Source organism: Paroedura picta, chromosome 12, assembly GCF_049243985.1.
Source record: "Paroedura picta isolate Pp20150507F chromosome 12, Ppicta_v3.0, whole genome shotgun sequence".
Classification (NCBI taxonomy): domain Eukaryota; kingdom Metazoa; phylum Chordata; class Lepidosauria; order Squamata; family Gekkonidae; genus Paroedura; species Paroedura picta.
In genome coordinates, this window is record NC_135380.1 from 28,412,989 (window position 1) to 28,437,245 (window position 24,257).

Consider the following 24,257-nt stretch of genomic DNA (forward strand, 5'->3'; position numbering starts at 1 on the left):
CTAATGATCCCTTGCCTCAAGGAAGTACGCTTGGCCCCCACCTGGTGGAACAAGCCCCCAGAGGAGATCAGAGCCCTAATGGAACTAAAACAGTTTCACAGGGCCTGCAAAAGGGAGCTCCTCCACTAGACATTTGGTTGAAGTCGACTGAAGCCAAATAATATCGACTGGGCCCCCGAACCTTCCTCCCTTGAACCCATATGTTGACCAACCATGGGTCTGTTAGATTGTTTACTGTTTATTGTTAGAATTTTAATTTCTCTGTTTATTGCTATCACTGTTACTTTTATTTGATATAATCACAGAGTTCAATGTATTGTTCTGTGTGACTGTTCCAGGTGAACCGCCCTGAGCCTTAGGGGAGGGCGGTATACAAATGTAATAAACAAATAAACAAGGGTTATAGAGAACAAATCTGTCTGATCCAGTACCAAGCACAGCTGTCACATCAGTCTCAAATGATGCATTCCCTGGTCATGGATGTTGTCAAGATTACAGAATGAGCCTGTTCCCTAGAAACACCTCCAAGTTCCAGTCCTGAACTGGCATTTCCATAGCTGCATAATCTACCAAGCTTTGCCCAAACTGTTGCTGTGGGAACTGTTCAGACTTATGATATTTCACAGATCCCGCTGATGAAGCATATGCAAAACACTTAGGGGTCTTAGAGTTGAATTAATTCTCCCACTCTAGCAGCTCTCTCGTGTTTTCTGCCAAGTCACTCACCATCACCAACTCCATTTTATCTGGGCTACATTTCTGTTTATCTTCACCAGTTCCATTACAGCATCCAAGTCTTGACTAATTCAGAATAATTGCCTCAGATATCAGAATGAAAGAAGTAAAGTTGGGTGCCATCAATGTACTAGTGACACTGTCCTCTGATTCTCCCACATAGTCTCTTTGTAGGTGTACCAAAATCCAGCTTGGTGAAACGTTTTGAGGTAACTCAAAAGCATTCCCTCCATTTTGTCATACTTTAGTTGGTATTACGCAAATGTGATGTTTGCTCTTGCTTTATGGAAGGCACTTTAGTTGCATTAAAGGTAAACCTTAGGGCAACTGAGAAAGAGATCTTTATTCAGGACTCTTCAAGATACCCAGTCAGAGGATGCCCATTACTAAGCCTGCTACCTTCACCATGGAAGCTTTGATCACTCGATCAAATAGAAAAAGAGTAGTCCAATTAAAGGCAGGGTTTTCATGTTGTGTGTGGAACTCAGGGTCCCTTATAGACCTAGATGCTGTGATATAACATAGATGGGTAGCAAAATATATCAGTTAAAGAGTCCTTCTGTGACATCCTAACCCTCCTCCTTTATTTACCCTCTCTTGACTTTTCTTATAGTCAGTACTGAGACATTTACTGTATCTTCTTCAGGCCAATTAAACTAGAATTTTTTAGTTCAGCAGCCCATTTAAAGTGCATATGCATGTACCAGGCTACTAAATGTGACTGCATTATTTACCATTTCCTAATTTCTGTACAATATTATTATCAGCAAATATAATTCTTTTTTTTGGGGGGGGGGGGGTCCTGAAAAACTTCTCCATTGCACTATGTTGATGCTGTTGTTGATGTGAAACATCTATGATGCCTGTAGTCCCGCCCCCAGGGACTGCACCAGTAGATGGACAGGGGTAGCGGCGCCAGAGCACTGAGACGCGTTCAGTGCTCTGGCATCGCTGCCACCACTGCCAGTCTTCCAAGGCTGCTCCCATCCTCTGGAGAGTGGAGGCAGTCTCGGTAGACTGGGGGGGGGGGGGGAGCTCAGTGTGACACAGCGCTGTGTGTCACTGGGCTGGGGCTGCCTCTGCTATGCCCCTGAGGCTGCTTCCACCCTCTGGAGAGTAGGGGCAGCCTCGGGAGACTGCCGGGAGTGGGGCAAGCACAGCAATGCACAGTGCTGCCTTTTGCTGGGCTGGCTCTGCCCCCACCAGCAGACATCCCAGCAGGTGAGGAGGGGACGGGAGGGGACAGGGAGTAAGGATTCTCGCCCCCTATGTGGATGTTCCACATAAAGGGTTAGAATCCTTATTGGTTGATTTTTTTTACCCTGCTTCAGTATCCTTTTTTAAAAATCCTTGCTGTGATCCTCCCCTGAGCCAACAAAGAATTATGTGATAAATGCAGTGCTGTTATGTTGTGTCATTATTTTGCATCAACTATTCAGAGTTAGAGACGGTGCTTTGAACTGGTGAGTAGGGAGCAGTACTGTAACCATTCATGTGCCAGCTCCAACTTTTTTTAAAATTATATTTATTATATTTATATATACCACCCTTCCCAAAGGCTCAAGGCAATTTACACGAAACAGAAATGATACAGATAATTCAGTTTATAACAACAATGCAGTGATAACGGCAAGCAACAGAACAGAACAATAGAATAATGTGGGTAACATTAAATCAGTGCATACTGATAGCCCAGTGGGTTGGGCAGAACAGCAGTGGGTGGCATAGGAGGGGGGCTCAGGGTGAAGGCCCCTGGGAAGTGGTGGTATAGGTCATCCTCAACCAAATGCCTGATGAAGGAGCTCCCTTTTGCAGGCCCCGTGGAACTGTTCAAGTTCCGTTAGGGCCCTGATCTCCTCCGGGAGCTCATTCCACCAGGTGGGGGCCGGGACAGAGAAAGCTCTTTCCCTGGTTGAGGTCAAGTGAGCTTCCCTGGGGAAAAAACAGAGGATAGAGCAAAGAATATTTGTGATACACAAATGTATAGATATATGCTTTGCTCAATCTTAATGGGAATTGTGGCCATGCATTTTCTAGATCAGGAGGTGCAGGTCAGATGTGGCATTCTTATAAGCTCAGCTTCTGGGACGTACATTGACTGCTTCTGCGTTCTGCTTCATCATCGTGAATTATGATTTTGTGGAAGCACTGGTGGCTTAACATTCATCTAAAGTAAGATCCATGTCCTTTTTATTACCCTAAACAGGGAGTTTTGACATCTGCCAATTTAGGTTAATTTCTGGTGTAATTTTCTGCTGTGTTTACCAAGCCTCTGAGCAAGGCGATGAATAATCAACAATAAGCTTTTATGATTCAAATGGATTAATTTTCCACTACTGCTAGGAAAGCTGGTATTTATAGCCACAAAGGACTGTGGGGGAAAGTGGTGAATTAAGAAACGCATTCAGTGTTTCAAGCCATTAGCTGCTTGATCCCTTCTTTCATTCTTCCTCCATTTCTGCTAGCAGAAGATTTTCATTATCAGAGCCTTGTGCCAATAATGAAGACCACACCCCTCATTATGAACGGTTGCTAACAGGTTCCTTTCTCAATGCAGCAGCATAGGGAGGTGCTGTTCGTACACTGTATAGGAGGCAAAAGTTAGATTAGTATACAAAAAAAAAATCAGTATTTGCAGCAAAGCACGATGATCTCTTTTGAGGGGGGAAGGGCAGAATACAAAGAGTAGCTTCAGCAGAGGATACATTGGTGGAAGTTACGTTGCAGAGGTGTGACAGCCTCACTATCTTTCCAACTGCTGCGAGGGAGGCTGTGTTGTGTCTTAGCCACACTAAATAGTGCCGTCTCTCTCTAGCTCACTGCATAAAGTTCTGGCTTTCACATTAAGAAGTTTGTATCTTGGTCTCAAAAGCCCACTGAGGTATTGTACTTGGCATGTGCAGCCTTTGTCTGGTTGTGATTGTGGGGGAAGAAAAGAAAGGCAGGGGGAGGGAGGGAGAATTCCATCTGTTTTCCAAATAGCAAATGGTGAAATCTATTTTTATTCACTTTTACTGTTGCTTTCTTCCATTGAGGTTCAAAGATGTTCCTATGCTCTATTCAGAGTCTCCAAATCTGTCTCAATTGGTCAAGATCCAGCAGTCAGTGTTTAGTTCTGCTTTGCTCTGAACAAACTTACATCAGCAAAATGTGTAGGTGATAAGAAAAGAAGCCTGACATGTCATCTCTTTGGCATCAGGGGCGCCTGGATGTTTTGTGGAGGAGATGAAATCTGAGATGAACTCCTGATCACACTTCTGCTAGTAATTTCTTCAGGGGCTGTCTGCTTGTCGTTTTTCTATTTGAATTAATACCCTACAGCCTTTTGTTCTCTTATGGTTGCTGATGAAGGTCAGCCCTTCCAGGAGGACTTTACAGCACTTTGAAAGGCACTCTTGCTGTGATGTGTCTTGTAGGGTGAGGGTTTATTGACTGCAAGAGAGGCATTCAGAACAGGGCAGTCTTGCTTTTTTGCTGCCCAAGAGTAGTTGCGCGGTCAAGAGGATGCACACTTTCCATCCCGGAGATCGCAGCAGGGCATACATCCAGAAGTGCTCCATGGGGTGTGTGTGTTGCTGACATTCATATTTTGTTCTTTTCAGTTAACTGCCTGCGTCCATGGGTCTGCAGCTATGCTTTACCCAATGTTCTGGCAACATGTTTACATCCCTGTTCTGCCTCCGCACCTCTTGGACTACTGCTGGTAAGGTTGGGTGTCCTTTTCTTTTTTTCTTTCCTTTAAAAAAACGCTTTGCCACTTCAAGTCTGGATTTTAAAGGTCTGTCAAAAATGTCAGTGTGTGAATGCTAAATGCTTTGTGAATGCTTTGAGAGTTTTTGCACGGTCCAGTTTACTACTACACACCTTGTAAATTACTCTTGCATGTTTTAAGGAGTATTTTCACGAAGTACTTTAATCATATGCAGTGACTGTTTTCCTCTTCTCCCTTCCTTTCTCTCTCTCTCTTACCAAATAAGTTGAGGAGGTCAGCAGTAAGGGATATGCTTTATATTGAATTTCTACCCTTAAATTGGAAGGATGCTTTGCTTTGCTGTTTCCCACCTGCCTCTGTTGTGACTTTCCTTACGACTCACAGAACCATGCTGCGGTTAATACCATTCGGAGGTTTTTGCAGCTGGTAGCCTTTTAAATTTTTGCTTTGCTTCATCTTAACTTACAGCATCCCTTTGCCTAAGAGTTTGTTCATTCAAATTTTGAGAGTCCCGCAGTGCTCCCCTCTCCAGATGCTTGGATGACCTGTGCAGGTGGCTCCAGTTTTCATTCGGTCAACTGAGGCCTTAGTCTCTGCTGACAAGATCCTTGGGCATGACAAGGCATGTTTGTGTACTGTGTTTAGATTCAAAAGTAGCTGCACTGGTGGCACAAATGTGACTTTGGATTGGGGCAGAGCAAGTGTAAGTCCATTTTCCTGCTCTGTTTTGTCATTAGAAATTTGCTGATCTAGTATTAGCCGTGGTAGGAAACAATATTACGCCTTCCTTTTTTCCATAGGCAAGTAACAGCTCATAATGAATAAGGATGGGGTGACTTCTATCAGTAGAAAATGCTAAGGAGGTTGTGAGCCCTCACTCACTAGTGGTCTTTAAGTAGTGGCTGGACAGATACGTATCAAGGATGCTTTAAGCTGATTTTACATTGAGTAGGGGGTTGGACTGGATGGCCTGTATGCCCCCTTCCAACTCTATGATTCTATCCCCTGCCATATTTCCCTCCCCATTCCCCCCATTCTATCAGGAAAAGAGTGCCTGCAGGACTATTGACTGGTGCCTAGGGGGTGAACAGCCTATCTTCTTGGCTGGAAGGATGTACATATGCCTACAGCAGCTTTTCTCAACCTTTTTACTATTGGGAAACCCCTGAAACATTCTTAAGGCTTTGAGAAACCCCAGAAGTAACATGATTGTGCAGAATATGGTTGGGAAGCATAGCGGTGTACGTGCTCACCTGGAACCCCTCCCCTTCCCACCCCCTCCAGGCCCATCCTTGGCCATTTCAGGAGAGGAGGGGGTAGGTTGACATGACCATATATGGTCATATTATACATGTTTAGCAAATTAAAAATAAAATTAAGTAACTCCAAACCATTCAGGAATCCTTTCTAGTACTATCAAGAAACCCCAGGGTCTGATGAAACCCTAGTTGAGAAAGCCTGGCCTACAGTGATGTTCATTGAATAATAAAGTTGCTTGACATGCAGGAAGTGAGACTGAAGGTTGACTTACTAGCTGACATTCATTGAAAGAGCAGCATACATTCCTGCCAGTAGTGGGAATCCAGGTTAAAGCTTGAGACAAGGAACCCACCATCATCACTGCAGTGGTGGCAGTCATCTCTTGGGCCCATTATGCCCATTCAGGGTGGGATGGCAGTGGCTAAAATCACCAATTATGCACGCTGCAGACGGCAACCGGGCGCAGAGTCAACGTATGCCACCGAAAAAGCCGTGTTAGCAAAATGCGGAAGAAAGTGGAACTTCCCGGGACCAGGGCGCAACCAGAAGCGGCTCCGGAGTAGCCGCGTGCATAATTGGATACTCTGGGTTTTGCTGCTGTTGCGTTCCGTCCCGTGCATAAGCGGTTTGCTTTGCTTCGTCCTCCTCCGCATTCTCCATGCCGCCGTTTCAGTGGCCGTGCATAATAGGCCTTGGTGTTGTTTTTGATATTGCAAGGCAGTTATTATAGAAATAAAGGGTTTATCATGGCACCCTAGAGCAGCCTTTCTTGACTTTTTTACCATTGAGAAACCTCTGAAATATTCTTCAGGCTTTGAGAAACCCCAGAAGTGGCATGATCGTGCAGAATATGGCTGAGAAACATAATGGTGTACACGCCACCTTGGGGGTCTTTCCTGTTCCCACCCCATCCAGGCCCATTATTGGCCATTTTGGGAGTGGGTCAGGTTGACATGACCCTATATGGTCACATCACCTGATAAATGTTTAACATATATATATATAAAATTAACTTCTACCCATTCAAGAAACCCTTCCAGGGCTGTCAAGAAATCTCAGGGTTTCATGAAACCCTGGTTGAGAAAGCCTGCCCTAGAGGCCGGCAAACGTTTTGTGGCAGAAGCTGTCACAGGCCAGAGCCTCATTCAACAGATGCACTTTGACCTCACTGCTTACAGTGTTTTCTAGTTCATCATGTACCTCATCTGAATACGCACTTCATGCCTCTGATGAAGTAGACCTTAGTCCTCAAAAGCTCATGCTACAATAAGTACATTAGTCTTTTAGGTGCCAGGAGATTGCCTCCCTCTTTTCTTATATGGTTTCAAAGGCAAGCATTCCACACAAATAAAGTCAGAGCATTACCAGGAAACTTTTCATAAATAAACACACTTCCCTTGACTCCAAAAAACAGGAGTTCACATAGTAATCTGCATTTGCTGTCTTGCCACCTTTTTTGCATACTTGATGCATACAAGCAGGATTGTGTTATTCGGCTGTTCCTTTCCCAAAATGTAGCAAGCATTAAGAACTATCTAAAGAATAGTTTCCTTGTGCAGGTGTATTAATTGCAGGGGTTGGACGGGTTCTGGGTTCCTACAAATAATTCCCTCTTTTCTTCTTCTTGAAAGTGGCCACTGTAGAGTTCCCACTCGAAATCTGGCCGCAGTGCTCTGCTGCAATCGTTGCCATTGTGGTGCATTTGGGGATGCACATGCCAGGTGCTTTTGGAAAGTTGCTGGTTGGCGCTTACCGCTTCAGGGCTCTAAGAGAAAATGACTTGCAGCAAAATGTAATTATACTGAGAGAAGTAGCTATTTTTCCCCCTTGATTACAGTATCCCGTTGGCAAAAATATTGGTTAGTTACATACATTTACTCAGCAGAGAATAAATAATGGTTTCTCGCTCCCCTCCCCTTGCCTGCATTATTCAACATACAAAGCTTCTAGCTTTGGCAGCCACTAAAATTTACCAATAAACACCTGCCACATTTTTAAGAATAGCTTTTGAACTGTAGTCCCCCCTCCCTTCCATTGGCAACATCCCTACAATTTGCCAGCTAGTCCCACGCTGCTCCCATTTCTCTTGTTCCTAGCTAGTTTTGTGCTGGTCCTTATTAATTTTTTTTGAAGGAGCTAAGTATTGGTGTGCATATGTTTAGGCAAATGCAGGGATGGGGATCTTTGCAAAGGAAGAGGCGTTCAAGGTTTTGCAGATTGCCTGCTTTACCTAGTGGTCAGCATCAGGTCTGAACCCCTGTCCAGAGCTCTGTGCCTTTAGAAAGAATATCTCTTGCCTTTGTGGGGGTTAAAATTGGGGAGGCCCAGCTCCACGTCCCCACTCACCTATGAGGCTCGCTTGGTGTCTTTGAACTCTCTCTGCATGCCCTGCAGGGTATTGTTAGAATTGAAAGGTGGAGTGGGAACTGTGCATGACATCTTGAGAACCTTGTAAGATGGGTGAAATAAAGTTGTAATGTAAATGGTTGAACAATTTGTGTGATGGAACACCACACAGTGAAAGAGTTACATGGCTCCTCGACCAACAAAATAGAAAAATATTGATTCAGTTGGATTCAGTAATTAACTAGCCTTTGTTTCCTCTCTTGACCACACTAAGTTCAAATACTTATCTGGGTGGTGGTACCAGCCTGCATGTGTAGGAAAGAGAGCCATGCTTCTGTTCCCTCTGCCAAGCAGGCAGCTTCACATATGACATGGGTGCTCATTATATTGTATTGGAAGCTTCTCCAAGCTTTGGAGAGGCAGGGAGTAGAAGCTTATGCACACGTGTCAGTCCTTCCCAGCTACAAAACAGGGGGAGGGAGATCATACAGATATGGGATGTGCCCATATCACATGAGGCACAGTCTGGAGGAGAGGTACAGTTGTTTCTCCATGATGAGTATGGAGTATCTGAGTCAGGCCTGGAATGTCGGACTTTGTATAGTGAATTATTAACCTTCATCCTTGGAAAGGGCATGATTGGCTATTTCCCCACAGTAATAACATATGTACATTTTAGGGAACTGAGAGGACAGCTATGGGTTTTCTGATGGAGTCTGCTGCAGTTCCCACTGCAGTTTAGCAAGCCACTTTTAAAAACAGGCCAGTCAGCCTTACCTCAAGACCTGCTGAAGACCCTGTAGCAGTGAATGGCAGCTTGTGTTCATGGACTCACTGTTCCCGATCGTGCTCTTCAGACCACATTCAGGCACCCCTTCTGTCTAACATGCATTTAGATGCCTCGTGCTGATGTTTATGTCCTCTAAGCAGATAGGGTTATTGGTAGTTATCTGACTTCTTTACCAAATACTGCTTTTTAACACGTTTTTTTTTTAAATCTTGAGTAGGGGAATAAAACAGAGTGATCTGTGTTTCATCTTGTTATTTTTAAGCTAGAAGAAGACCCAACTGCTGCTGAAATAGAAATTTCCGCCCTCAAGGATATTCCACCATCTAAGCAAGTGCTACACCTTGAAGAAACTTCAGTGCTTCCAATCATTATCTACAAATGCCCCCAAACTAGCATCTGACTGATGAATTTATTATCTACTGTATGTTTTTTAAAGACAGAAAGGTGCAGGCGGAAGAGGAAGAAAACATTTGTTCAAGTTTCTCTCAAGTAAAGGTCCAGCAGGGTTAACTAGCATTCTTAATAAAGTGCCTGGAGGCTGAAACATGTAAATTTCAAGGTGGTTTGTTCCTCTGTGGATGATTTAAATGTTAAGTACATCCCCATGTACAGAAGACATGGAATGGAATCTTAAAAACTATTATCTCCTGGCGAAATGAAGCCACCATTTTACTCGCTGTGCAGGAAAGGCCGGTTCCCAATCATTTGCACGGCCAGCGGGTGCCCTTTCTCTGCATAATAGGCTGTGTGTCTGTAATTAACACGCGGAGGGAGGCTGCCACCGCCAGCTTTTTCCTTCAGGTGTTCTCCCAGGAGTTGTCAGGACGGCAGTGTGTTCTGCACAGAGGCTTTTGACTCTGGATCTGAAAGATTAAGTCTGTGCTAACTTCCTCCAACAAAGGGCTAAGCGCAAGGGCCCTACATTTGGGAGTACAGGTGGGGCCAAAGGGAGTAGGCAGTCAAGAGCCCCACAAGGGGCTTCTGGCTTAGAGAGGCTTCGCAGAGTCTGTGACACAGCAGGGCTGGGGGGAAATGAATTAGCTGAACAGGCAAGCTGGAGTAGGGATAGAAAAACCCTATAATTATCAGGAAGAATCTAATTGCACTTTCACAAACACAACAACTGATTATCATAACCTGATGTGAACTTTAATTAGAGCAGTAATCACACACTATAGTTGTCTGAATAAATCAATTTAGCACTAATTTGTGTGCCATAAATATGTTGTTTCAAAAATAGGTTTATCTGTGTTTGAAGCAGTGTGAACTTTGAAGAGGTGCTTATGGCCACAAAACCTGTGCTGCGTGTGCCACTTCCTCTCTTCCCTCATCTCCTGCTTCAGTGTCTTGTGTGGGCTCGGGTGTTAGGGCTAAGTCCCTGAGAGTAGATCTGTATTATTCCTGACTTCTCTCATTTGGGCTTTAGTTTTTAACCTTTAATTTCTGTTTGGTTGTTTTCTTTGCAGCTGTGACTTTAGAAAGAAAAGATGAAAAACAAAAGCAGATGGTAGTGGAAAATTTAAGTGATTGAGAAATTTTCAGCTAGTTCCTTCACCTTAAAAATACAGGTGGCATCTGTTGGTTGGTTGGCCCCTTTGCTACCGTATGGATTAATTTGGGACATTGGATAGCTAAAAGTGGCTAGTTCATTATTTTCCAAGCCCTCAGAATTCCCACTGCCTTACTTTTCATATAGATTTCTCCTTTCTGTCTATATTTTGATGTCTCAGTGGACATGCTTTGCCATGGACTGAAACTGGCACCCCCAACCAGATTGGTTGAAATTGATCATGTGGAGGGTGTCACTCATGAAAGTGAGCTACAGTGCAGATGTTACCAACACCATCCTAGAATCTAGATTACCAGTTGACAACCTGAATATACAAACTGTACCTGGAAGGCTTTTGTACATTGGTCTCAATGAAAGAAAGTAGATTACATGGTTCCAAGAATCAGGGACATTCAGGAGTTTCTAGAGGACGGCATGTCCAGATGCTCATGGACATCTACTCTTTGCAAACATATGGCAGCAACACAGTCCCGTCTGCACTAACAAAACTCCCATTTGATTCAATCAAGGACATTTCTCTGAAATACCTGAGAATTAAGACATTATTCCTCCTGGCCATTACATCGCCCATTCAGTCAAAGTTTGCACATTTTATAAGGACAAGGTGGTACTCAGGACAGACCCATCATTTCGCCCCAGGGTGATCTTCACCTTCCATAATTCTCAGGAAATCAAGCTGACATCCTTTTGTCTCAATCCTGTACCCCTAAGGAAAAAACTCTGGCATACTCTAGATGTCAGAGGAACTCTCAAGACATTCATCATTAGACTGCAGAGCATCAGAAAAATGTTCAAAGCAGTTTCTCCTAATATGGACTCAAAGATGTCCAAGGCATCTTTCAACAGATGCTTAAAAGCATGCATCATTGAAGCATATAAGGCCCCAAAGCAAAAGGTGCCCCTGGGCATCAGTGCACCCTCAAGAGCACTGTGACAAATACTGTATTCCCAAGGCACGCCACAGTGGAAGAGGTGTGCAAGGCGGCAATATGGTCCTTGATATCAACATTCATTGAACACTACAAGAGCAATCTATACAGCTCATCAGATGCTGCCTTCGACAGAAGGGTTCTGCAGCACATTGTGGAGCGTGTTAATGATGATCCACCTGGGAATTAGGACATTGCTCTGGAAGGTCCCATCAAAATATCCCCTGCCTCAGAGGAAGAATGACCATTGCTTACCTTACCATAGTACTATACTGAACTATGTTTCAGATTCTTCCTGTTTTCTCCCAAATATTTAATAGTTAATCTTTATCTGTTACATGTTGGTTGTTGCATGATCTCCACTAGTCTATTACGGTTGTAGCTGAGAGCATAGCTTTCAGAGTGCCTAAGCTGAAGGGAGGTTTATTTCCACCAAGGAGATGGGAAGAGGAAGAAAAGTTGTTCCTGCCTCCCTGCGTGAATGGTGTCCTTAAAGAAGAACTCTTCTCAGTAAATAACCAGTAGTTGTTCTCCTTTATTCATCATACTACCTTCATATATATAAAGTCAGACCACTGGTCCATCAAGCTCCATGTTGACCCTCTGGCCAGCAGTAGCTCTCTAGCTTTCTTAGGAAGAGAAAAAAACTTTTCCCAGCACTTGCTTCCTGAGGTCGTTCTAAGAGGATATGCTGGGAATTTAACTGAGGACCTTCTACTAGGAAACCATCTCCTCTCACCTACTTATGATAAATTGTGTCTGTTTATAGCTATTAATGCCAGATGCTGGGGACATTATGAGCATGGCCATATCTGGAGTTGCTCCAGTAAGGCAATTCTGATGGTATTGCATTCTGTGAAAGAAAGAAAAAAACACATTTATGGGTGGGTGTCATTATAGCAATCCTCTCTCACTTGCCCTAGCATCCATTTGGGCAGCTATAGATCTTTCTATCTGTCTATAACCCTGTTTAAAACCATTTCTTCCAGCAGCCATCCAAACTTCCTGTGCCAATGAATATTTCTGTTGGTTAATTATGTGTTGTGTGAGCAGTATTTCCTTTATCCTGTCTGGCAGGATGGGGAGGAAGGAAAGAAGCATTTAAATAGTTCTGCTGCTGTTTCCAGCCAGTTGCCTTCTGTTGGGGTGGATGCTGTATCTTTCTATAAGAAACTGCACAGTGATCCGCCTCAGTATCATGTGGATAATCTATTGCAGGGGTAGTCAAACTGCGGCCCTCCAGATGTCCATGGACTACAATTCCCAGGAGCCCCTGCCAGCGAATGCTGGCAGGGGCTCCTGGGAATTGTAGTCCATGGACATCTGGAGGGCCGCAGTTTGACTACCCCTGATCTATTGCAATGCCTTCCAGCAGCTTATAGAGTCCATTGCACATTGCAGAGATGCAGATTCCTGGGTGCAAGTCCTTCTCTTTTTTTGATCATTCTACTCTGTCGCATATTCCACTCTTACAGATGCTACGTGGTTCCACTACATGCACACACTCGCTCGCACTGCATTGGACATCATATTTCCATGCTTCTTTTAGTTTGGTGTGTTTTTTCACCTTCTCTTTCCGAACTGATTACTCCTTTGGATCTTGTTTTAATGGCCTCTTTGTATATAAAATCAGGCCCACTGGATGTACCCTTTATAAATCTGAAGAAGTAAGGTCTGGCAGAAGAAGCCTTATGATGAAATTATTTATTTCACCATAAGCTTTTTTCAGCCGGAGCTTACTTCTTCAGATGTATAAAATGTCTTTTATGGTGCTAAATTATGTCTGTGTGATTTTGCTATGACAGATTCTTTTTCGGTAATTTTTTTCACAAATGAATCAGCTCTTGGCTGCTTTCAGGTATAGGGGATGTATGTTGATTGCCCATTCCAAATACTAGACTATTCAGACATATTCAAACATGGCTTAATTTCTCATGGCCTCTTACAACTGAATATATAAGTGTCTTCCATTGAAAACCCTCATGCATGAGATGCTGAAGAAATTGTCTGTTTTTTTTTTTTGCTTTCTAATGGCTCATATATATTTAAGCCGTTAATGGGCATATGTAAACGTATATGTGACGGTGCAGAGAATCTCAAGGTTCAGAAACCTTGCGTTGCTCATCTGGAGAAGTAAATTGTTACAGTTTAGTTCCTCATCTTCCCTATGCCTCCAAACATGTTTTGCAACATCTTTGAGGTCTTTGATTGAGGAGGCCTGACGTAGCAATTAAATATTTCGTGGTCTTATTGCATCCCTTGATTAACTGAGGGAAACTGACAGGTCAACACAAAGCAGCTAATTAAGTTTTACAGATCCGATTTCTTTCTGTTCATTGTGACAGGCTGTTCTTGTGGACACCGTAGCAAATGCCCAGTTTTTCTGGAGTACTGATCTTTTCCTGCTCTTTTTCATTATGCTTGCTGAGGTTCACGAGATGAGACATTTGCCGTCTTAAGACTTCCTGCCGAGGTTTAGACATCGTATTCTTGACATTGAAGCTGTCGTGCTGCTGAACCTACTTAATTAGAAACACATTTTACTCTACGCCAGATGCTGGAAGAGGTTTGGCTGCCCATCTATTGACTTACCCAGGGAAGCCCAGAGTTTTGTGTGGCTAAACAAATGGCCTGTAGTCTTGAGTTTAAAACTATTAAACATGGCTTTTCCCCCTGGAAGAGGGTGTATTTTGAAGGAGATATTGTTCTGATGAGTAAAATGCTGGGGGGAAGGCAAACAAAACTGTCTGGTGGTACTAAAGAGAGCAGAGTGCTTAGTCATGTATTGATGGCTCTCTGCTTTCTTTAATGTGCTTCTGGTAACTTAACATGTCCTGCAGGCCATTGCAAAGGGATTGTGGGATTAAATCCCCAGAGGCAGCGGCTTTCCAACATGTAGGACTCCTTAATCTTTGGTAATGAATTAAAAAAAATTGTTACAGAAGATGACCAGTGAAGGGTCTTACTAATAGAGTTCTTTCCAAAGGAACCTAGCAGAAGCAATCTGTGGTGAAAGCCACACAGCCATGCCATCCGTCCTTCCAGTGTGCACATTCTCCCTGTTACCTGTTTTGTTAAAATGTTAACCGTATCCGAGACACTGCTGCAAGGTTGTGGTATGGGTAGTGGAAAGACTGGAATGTTTTCATTGGAAGAGTATTTTTTTCCTTGGGGGTTTGAGAATTTATGGTCTGGCTAGTCACTGTTATTTTTTTTTAATCCTGTACTCTACCTATTTCAGCAGGTGCGGTATTGTCTTTGAATTAGGGGTAGGGGAGACAAGTATTCTTCTAAGCAGCAGAATAAATAAATGGGGGGGGGAGTATTTGCTTGAGAGAACTGAAGAAGTGATGTCAGAGTAGAGACTACTGAGCTTGAAGAGGCAGAAGAATCTGGCTGTATGTGAGTCAACTTCATTTATTTATATGCTGTTAAGCCTGAAAAGATGTCTTGAATTTGTAGTTGCTGGCATGAGATTTCTAAGAGTGCGGGTGACCAAGCATCTGCGGGGGTTCCAGCTTTGGTGGTTGACTTGCCAGTGCCATTTTGCCCAGCTATTTTTCTACTTTAATTTCTGAGCCCAGAAGGAGCATGAACCTGTCCTATTTCCCGCACTTTGAGTCAGGTGATGTGTGCTTCAGAAGAAGGATACTTGTTCACCATCCAAGGATTTTTCCACCTCCAGCAATTACAGACGTTCCTCTTTTTCATCTCTGATGTAACTCTTTTAACTTCAGTCTTTCTGTCTTTTTTTCAGTGCTCCAATGCCCTACCTCATAGGAATACATCTAAGCCTGATGGAGGTAAGTTCCTTCTAAACTTCATTTATTCATTTGTAGATTTTTGTCTATTGTAAGGTGGCTTCTGAAAGGACCCACTTACATAGAATACTTGAGAATAGCTCTGATGAGCTTTGGTCTCCATCACTTCTATATTCTCAGCAGATGAAGGAACCCCAAGCCCCACTTGGATTCACTACCGGTAGGTACCTTCAAAGATTGCCATGTGAGCCTATAGTCTTATAGATAAGCAAACCTTGCAGCTCCAGCTATAATTGTTGTTCTTTTGGCCTTTTGATGTGCTTCAACAGCACATTTAAATGATTAACATCCTTGACAGCCCTGTATATCTCACATTTACACATACACTGCCCAATGAACTCCTTGCCTAAGTTGGTAAAAACATTGAGGACCTCAAAACTTGTTGCCTTGTAATTCTTGAAAACATCAGTGTTCATGCTGAGGCTGCCCTGAGATGAGAGGCTCATCTTTCATGACCATCATGAAAACCATGAGGCTGTCCTAATTTTCACACACAGGTTCGTTTTGACTTGATCTGGGAACAAAATGCATGGCTTGAGAAATTTTCCATTGTGCCCTTGTCATGCACAGGTATTGTTGCGAATCACAGACACTGAGAACCTCACCAAAGATGTGGGGCTGGTCAGGAGAGTCTATGAAGTTGATGGATCTGAAATGTTTCGTGTTGTTTGGAGATGACCAACTGGTGGATATGATTACTCTGGAGCATCTTCTTCCCTCTTGGAGACCACAGAATGCTTTTTGGTTTATATAGGATTTACTTAGGAGTTTGGGTCGATGAAAAAGCAGGACAGATAGCACCACAGGTGGAAGAAAATTTGCCGTCTAAGAGATGAGTCAGGTGGATCTGTGGATAACTGAAGAACAGCTTGAAGAAGGCAGTGGAATGGCTAAGGACCAATAATCTGCAACTCAATCCAGACAGGATTGACGTGCTGTTTAATGACAAAGAGGTTTAAGGAGTCAGTCTGTCATAGAAGGGAGGTTGCTCTCTCCTGGAATGTGAGTAGGTTTGTAGCTAGGAAGTGCTGTTAGCTTCTTTCAAAAGGTTGGAAGTTTATCTCCTTGCTGGTACATAGCAGCCTTCATCAACTTTGGCCAATATACTAGCTATAACTATTTGTTGAAAATGTAATATGACCACAGTGATGCATGTTCTTATTTCATTCAGGTAATCCTATAATGCACTTCAGGCCAAAACATATACCTTTATCCAGACTTTTATCTGAAAAGTTCCATCACTTCAGCTGTTGTTTTTATAGTCTTCTTCTAGCCTCAGGGTTGTTTTTATGTGAGATATTTCAGGCTGCAGAATGTTTTATGCTTGGTTTATGCCCATGATGGGTTTTTGCCTGGTACTGTTGTTCATTTAAAAACTGATAATTCTCATAGTTTTGTGTGTATGATTTTATTATAATATATATTTACATTTTAAGCCACCTTGAGTTAGCCTTGTGGGCATCTGCATATAGAAAGTAGTATAAGACAATCCCCTACTTTTTCCTTCTGCCATTCCTCTTCACAAGCTCTTGATCAACCTAGACTGGGGAAACAGACTTGAAGATCAAGTAATAGTGGCCTCTCAGGCTAGGAAATGGGCAACAGGATACTACTCTGGACCTGACTCAGTCATGAGCTATGGAGAGTTGCTGCAATTCTCATTCTCTCTCGTTTCAGCAAGATTGAGTTAAAGACAGAGAATGTCTTATTGCCCCCCCCTATTGTTTTCTTGCCTTTCACATCATTTACTGCTTCTGTCCCCTGCTTCAGTGAAGAAAATCCAGCCGTGTTTGTGAGTCTTTACAGACGCCTCTAAATGCGGCATTTCTGTCATAGCATGTAGTCTCCCCCTTGTTTCAGCCAGCAATAGATTAGCTGTGTGCTTTTCCAGCACTGCCGCACATTGTCTAGAATTTGGGTCTGAATAATAGAACCTGATTTAGAAAGCAGAAAGCTGTAATCTTGCTTGTTAATTTGTCTGAAATATATAAAACCACAAGCTTGTAAAGTCAGTTAAGAAGAAGACAAGATAAAAACAATAACTGGAAAAGTGATATCCCGTCCCCTTCTTTCCATGAAGCCTGAAACATAAGAGCTTGGAGGAGGAGGGGGTTGTGGTGGTGATGGTTAGGCTGAGGTCCATATAGCCCAGTATAATGCCTCCAGTAATGGTCAGATACATTGGTGAGAAAATACCAAGCATGATGATGGGGACTTAGCCACCACCAGTCTGTCAACTGGAGAGATAGGGAAAGAGAGAGATTGCTTCTGAGCATGGACAGTCCATGCATGGTTATTGAGGCTAGAGATACTGGGCTGGATCTTCTGGATCTGTCAAATTATATTAGTGCTTTCACCACCATCATGGCTGTTAATTTCTCTCTCTTTATCTGCAACCTAATTACCCTAAGATAGTACTGAATAATGCTGCTTTTTACTTTGGATTGTTGTAATTATTTTCATTTTATGCTGGCTGCTGAGATTTATGCCTGTTATTGCAGTGTTTGTTGATACTTATACTTTGATTTTTTTTAATTTGAGTATTGGTAGCCACCTCACAATGAAAAAAAAATACATAATAGTATCAGAACTACATAGAACCAAGTAATTCCTAGAATTATTTGGGGCTAATAAAGAAGCAGTGCCTAGCTTATTAATGCAAACTGACAAAGTATCTTTGAGGGTTAAAATATCAAACACATCCGTAGCTTGTTGCATGTAATTTGCTCTGACTGGAAGGCTCTCTGGTGAGATAAAGTAATCCCTGTTTTTGGTTCGAGAGCCTGTTTCTGATTTACAAGGCTTCCAGAAGGCAGAATCTATGGACTTTATACCACCCTTTATTCTCCAGGGCTTCTCTCATCACCTAGTCAGTCATTCTGTATAAGACTCCCATTTAAGCCATCCATAAAGCAACTTCAAAGGAGGAGGGAAGTTGGTAAGCTGCAGTGTAGGCAAGGTTGGGTTCTCCTGCATGAATAATAGAATGCCCTTTGTGGCACTAATTGAATTCATATTAGGGAAGAATAAGTGTTTAGCACAGATAAATAGTCAAGAGATAAGATAAATACTCTCCTTTCAAACTGGATTGCCTGTTTGCAGTTTGTTGGCCAAAGCTTGAATCACTTCCTTCAGGTCCACAGTTATGACAAGGTATCAGTTATTTGGGTGTGGGGATCACAGGAGTCAAGACATTAATCATCTATTTTCATAAATTACTTTCATTTGTATCTTGCCACCCTTTGAAGGGGTCAGAGGAACTCCTGTCTGTACCCCAATCCAAATTTTGGCTGGGATTACACCTGTTTCGCTTCCGATATGGCACTCCTTCAGGTACATTCTGAAGATCTCTGAGTCTGCTTGAATGGCTGACTGCTAGCTGAGAGTAAGCGCTGGTGGTTCAGTGTTAGTGTTCCGGGGGGGACACCTTTTGTCGTGTTTGGGTGCTTGTGCCCCACTTCAGAAAATATTAAGAAACATGGGGGGAAAAATGATGTTCCATCATTTTGCGGTAGACCATGGAAACACCCCTTGCAATAGTCAAGAGCAGACTTTCTCAGTCAGGGTTTCATGAAACCCTGGGGTTTCTTAATGGCCCTGGAAGGGTTTCCCGAATGTGTGTGAGTTACTTAATTTTTAATATATATTTTAAAATTTATTAAACAAATTACCAACATTGGGCCTGGAGGGGGTGGGGAGGGGCCCCAGGTGAGCATGTACATAGCTGTGCTTCCCAACCATATTCTGCACAAAGAATGCTTCAGGGTTTCTCAATGGTAAAAAAGGTTGAGAAAGGCTGGTCAAGAGGATGCTCTTTTAAAAGATTATGAAAGAATGAGAGGAGATGTTGGTTTTATTTTTATTTTTATTTTTTATTCATTATATTTATATACTGCCCTCCCCGAGGGCTCAGGGCGGTTTACAGAAAACAGGGAGGATACAATTAACACATGGTAACACATGCTTTGAAAGCATATCCTGTTAAAAGATCTAGGGTTGGGTGGGGGGAGACTCCCTCTCCCTTAAATCCTGTAAAGTCTTTGCCAGTTGAAGGACAGAATACCGAATTAGATGAACCGATAGTCGTTCATATGTATATGAGCAAAATTTGACATGTTCCGACTTCCATTGTCTCTATTGGGGACCCAAAGCAGCTTACGCTATTTCTCTCTTCCTAATTTTATCCTCACAAAAAATTTGGGAGGTAGGTTAGACAGTGTGTGCACAACTGGACAAAGGTTATCTTGTAAGCTTCTGTTCAATGACAGCAGGGATTCAAACCTGGTCTTCCATATTCTAGTAGTCCATCGTTCTGACCACCAGCTACTTTGTAGGCCAGAAATACCAATCGAAAAGTCGGTCATCTTCCAGTCAATTTCTCAAGTAGGTATTAACTTGACACCCTGAAGAGTTGTTGCCAGTCTAGTCACTACTAGACTATATAGACTCAAGGTTTGACTGTATAAGTTAGCTTCAGACATTTTTGGAGGTGTCCCGCATACCTTAAGCCGTTCTGGTAGAAATTAATCATAGATTGTACAATTGGGGGTTTGTCGTAATGTCCAACAGGAAACACATGGGACACTTCCTTTTTATGGGCGGGTTTCTACATCTTGACATTGTCTGACAGTTCAGCAGAAGCAGTGTCCTTGTGCTCTTTCCGCTCTTGTGTCAAAGCCTTTTTGCGTTAGAGGAGTTTGTTGTTCTGTAAAAACTAGTGGCAGCTGCCAGTGATAAGGAGTTTGGGCATCACCTGTGTAAGATCAGGGCTTCTGCACATCAAGGTTATTCGGCTGGCGGAAGACGGGAAGATGCACAGGAGGGGGGTCATAGGCCACCTGCTGGGTGTGGATCAAAGGGTTCAGGGGTTGAAGGGCATGCTGAACTTAACCGCCTTGGTCTGTTGAGTAGCTATTTCAGATTGTAAATCTGAAGCCAGTTTCATTAAGTCCTCCGTGCTGCTGTGTTTGGGGCATGAAATAATAAAGCACTATATCCGCTGCTTCCCCCCTCCTGGCCACCAGATTGATATGTCACGCTGCTATGTCCTTTAGGTTAATAGCCTGCAAATATTAACAGTCCACTGCAAAGAAGATAAAATTGCATGCGTTGTGTGGAAACAGAGACACTCTTGCTTTCTGCAATATTGCCATACAACTCGTAAAGGGGCCTTAAAAAAATAGCATTATACTAAGGATAATGCAGTGATAAACAGAACCACAAGGAGGGGTGGGGGAACACACACAGCCCCCCACACAAAATAATAAAAATGAACCCATAGTCTAGGAACTGTTTTTTTTAGTTTTTAGTTATTTTATAGAAAATTGCTGTTTGTGAGGGAGGAAAGGCTGATGCTGGTGAGGGTACACAGAACAAGACTTTGGAAACTGATCTTACCTGATGGGCAAGCTTCTGATGGGAGTGAGTGACCCTAACTCTGTAAAGCTTTATGGATAATGACCAGCACTTTCACTTGTGCCTGGAAGCAAAAAGGTAGTCAATATGTATCTTTTAAGGATGAGATGATGACCGCTGTAAATCTTAAGCCAGCAAGCAGCTCTTTTTACACCAGCTGACACCGTGTGTAGCATTTTGCAGTCATCTATCCTGTATGTGATTAGAGTATGTTGAACTGTGTTGAGATCTTGCCTTGTCAAAGGCAAGCAAGCCCCTCTCTCCAGTTAGGGCTAATCAGTTGGGGATAGATTACAACTGGCTTTTAAGTTGCATGTTGGGGAAATCATTCTTGAATCCCCAGTGTCATATCTACTTCGGTTGGTCCTTCTTGTAACAGGGAATAAAAAGGACCTTTCCTTCTAGCAGCTATTTGTAATTACTGTGCACTATTTTACTTTTTCATACTTTTTTGTGTATCAAAAACTGGCCGATGAAGAGGTTATGTCAATATGCACATTTGTTTGATTGAGGGAATTAAGTTGGACTCTTCAGTGATTTCCTTGCAGGGTCTCCAAAGGGCGGGTGAAGTGCTCCTCCCCTAAGTGGGAAGAGCCTTTTCTCTGTCTCCTTGGTGTCACCCTCTCCACTAAAGCGGATGTGTGAGTCTGGCCACACATCCATTGGCATGAGTGTAGCCATTTGGATTGCAGCCAGTTGCAAACAAGTAGCACCATTAACTGGACTTGGACCTCCTTGGTTTATAGCAAATTGTATTTTTCATCTGATGGGGGGAATCATTTTAGTCAGTGATAATGATTAATATTAACTAGGAATAAAGACCGCCAAGCAGCGGATCACCAGCCTGCAAGTGGCTGAATTGCTGACACAGTTGTAGCAGAACCTGTTTTGCAAGCAGCTGGAATTGCAAAAAACAAAAAACAAGTCAGCCATAAATAGTAATTCATATAGTTTATGACAGGCATGTTTGCTTATGATGATGCGTAGAACTCTTACGAATGCGGGGCGGGGGGAGCCTCATCTCCACGGCTGCTGTCGCCTTGCAATATCCCATTTCTGAAGGGTATGTGTGAGTGAGAGAACATCCTCATGAAATTTCATGAAAGAAATTCTAAGCTGCTGCTTATGAACAGGGCAAAATGCAGCACCTGCTGATTGTTTGCAGGCGCTATGCTTAGGACTCCCTGCTGGCATTCGTTCAAAAAGCTAAGGGATTTCCGCAACTCAAGAGGCTATTTTAAAGCGTTTTTCCCCTCAAGGAGAAGCTTCTTGTTGCTGTATTCCTTATTCATCCATGTCTATGAGAAGCCACAAAGAATGGATTCATGATACTTGTTGAACTGGGCTTTCCACGATATGCTGCTGCTTTTAAAAATGGCACAGGAAGATGTGAAGGGTTCATGCCACAATCTCTTTGAAGGGGATGCCTCTTTTCCCACTCTGCCAGTGTAAACACTTGAGGTTACATTCCATCTTCTTACACCAGCATATCAGTGCTGGGGCTCAGTGGAAAGCCCTCTACTTTGCATGCAAAAGATTCTAGGATCAGTCTCTTGCATTGTCAACTAGCAGGATCCGGAAATGGTCATTCTCTACAGATGACTTTGGAGAGTTGTTGCCAGGCATGTTACTACAGATGGACCAATGGTCTGATTTAGAATAGGGCATTTTCTTTCTAGGAGGGACTATGACTGCATTGTTTCATTCAGGGTGTTCCAGATTCAGGCCCTAGCATTCCCAGGTAAAGCAATCCAGTCATATGTCAGGGTGTCATTATTATTTTATTTTCCAGAAACCAAAATGTCTTTATCTGCTCCTTAGGCTGTTGTGTGTCATTCAAAAGGTGTTCTATCATTGGTTCTGAACTGCATCTGAAATCTGTTGACTATAGCAACAGTGTTGGGGTGTCCGCAGCGAATAACGTGAGAGCAAGAGATTCCTCTAGACAGTGTGCCCGGGCCTCCTTCCTGGCTAGTCCTCTGAGCCCTTTAGACCAACTTCTGGCTTCGGTTAAAGCTTTACCTGAAGACCTTTTGTTAGGTCTGTCGAGTCCTCTGGGTGTAACTGAGATTCTTTTTCTAATTTTCAGAGGCAGGAAGGAGCCAGTCAGTTGCTCTGCTGTTTCCTGGCTCCCCAAAGAAGCAAGGCTCCTGAGCTCTGCTTCAGGTCTATCAGATATGTGCTGAACAAATGACCTTTGGGTTCCTGGAGTTGTGGAGGGAGGGTCCTTTCCGTTTCTCAAAGGCTGCTGCTCTGATTGCAGGGGAAGAATCACCCTTTCAAGTTACGATATTTTAAAGTGAAAACCTTAAACCTCCCAACCCCTCTGGTTAGCAAGTGTCTCATCGTTGCCTGAAAACTGTCTGCTCTTAGATGCTGGATTTTGTTGGATGACATGAAAGTTGTAGTTTGTGAAACAACTTGGGATCCTGGCAGTATGTTCGGTAGTCTTTGTAATGTCACTACTTGGTTTGTTCCTGAGGCACTTTCTTTGAAAAAGAGGGACTTGGAAAGAAGGATGCGTGGTTGCTAATGACTTGAAAACACACAAGCTGTAATGCAAATTGTCATCTGAAGGAGTTGCAGTTTTATTTGACATGGAGTTAAAATCTCTAACATTACACTTGTGTGGCAAGTTGAGTTGTCCTCTTGAATTTGTAATCAACTGCTGGCGGTGGGGATCCACAATCCTGACCTGATGAACCTTTGCTGCTCCATGCTGCTGCCAGTTGACTGCTGTTCTGCAGGTTAGTCATCAGGCAGGGCACAGGTACCCTTTCAGCTGCCTTCTCTGCGTTTAAGCCTGGTATTAAGCCTGGGCAGTGGAAAGAGCCAGTCACTCCTTCCTAGATATGGCTAACAGAACCTTGTAAAGAAGTTGCTGGAAATATCCTATGGGTTTGGAAGGTATAATGTGAAAGTTTGGGCAGTTGGTAGGAGGAAAGAGAGGGACTAGAGTTCATCATAACTTTTGGCAGGAGCTGAATAAAAACTCAGGTATTATATAGAGGCCAAGACTTGTGAATATGCTTTCCTTGTAGACCTCATTTACACTGATGGTGTCTAAACTGGCAGTGCCTGATCTGGAACGAAATGTTGGAATGGTGAATAGTTCCATGAATATGTTTACTCAATGTATAATACTGATGATGAGTTCTGTGCCTTTGTTAGGAACTGACCCAACCATTATGGTCATCTTCAGAAGCCTTGTTTTGGATGCCCCCAACCTTCTGAGATTAGGCGGGAGGCAACCTGGGAAAGGGTCTTCTGGATCAAAGCTCAGAAACTGTCTCCCCAGGGAGATTCACCTATTCCCTTATTTCTCCAGCTTCCACCAGTGGGTGAAGACTTTTTTTGTTTGGTGCAGCATTCCATCAATTATCCCTTTTTCTTAACTAATTTTTTATATCATTTAACTGTTTTGTAATAGCTTAACCCTTTTAAAACCCTATAAAACTGCTTTTATGATGTATGTTTAGGAGGGGGATTGATTTGAATGGTTTAATAATATATTTTTATCTTCAGTGTTTAGAGCTGTGGGGTTACCTCAGCAGCCCTTGTAAAGGAATGACATAAATTTTGTAAATAAATAAAATAACTGAAAATAAAACAGCCGATGCAGTGTCTTTATGTGGCCAGTCTGAATGCTACGTACAGTTCTGATTCCCTCATTGCAAAA

At 43.0% G+C, this 24,257-nt stretch overlaps 1 protein-coding gene across 12 annotated transcripts in view; it reads left to right on the plus strand.

The window, feature by feature from the left end:
* The window catches only part of DENND1A (DENN domain containing 1A), a 240,738-nt gene that overhangs the window by 140,955 nt on the left and 75,526 nt on the right, over positions 1–24,257 (plus strand). For all 12 annotated transcript variants that reach the window (XM_077306060.1, XM_077306062.1, XM_077306051.1 and 9 more), the window contains exons 10-11: positions 4,338–4,438; positions 15,100–15,145. In XM_077306060.1, the coding sequence (XP_077162175.1) occupies positions 4,338–4,438; positions 15,100–15,145 (147 nt within the window). The remainder of the gene's footprint in view (positions 1–4,337; positions 4,439–15,099; positions 15,146–24,257) is intronic.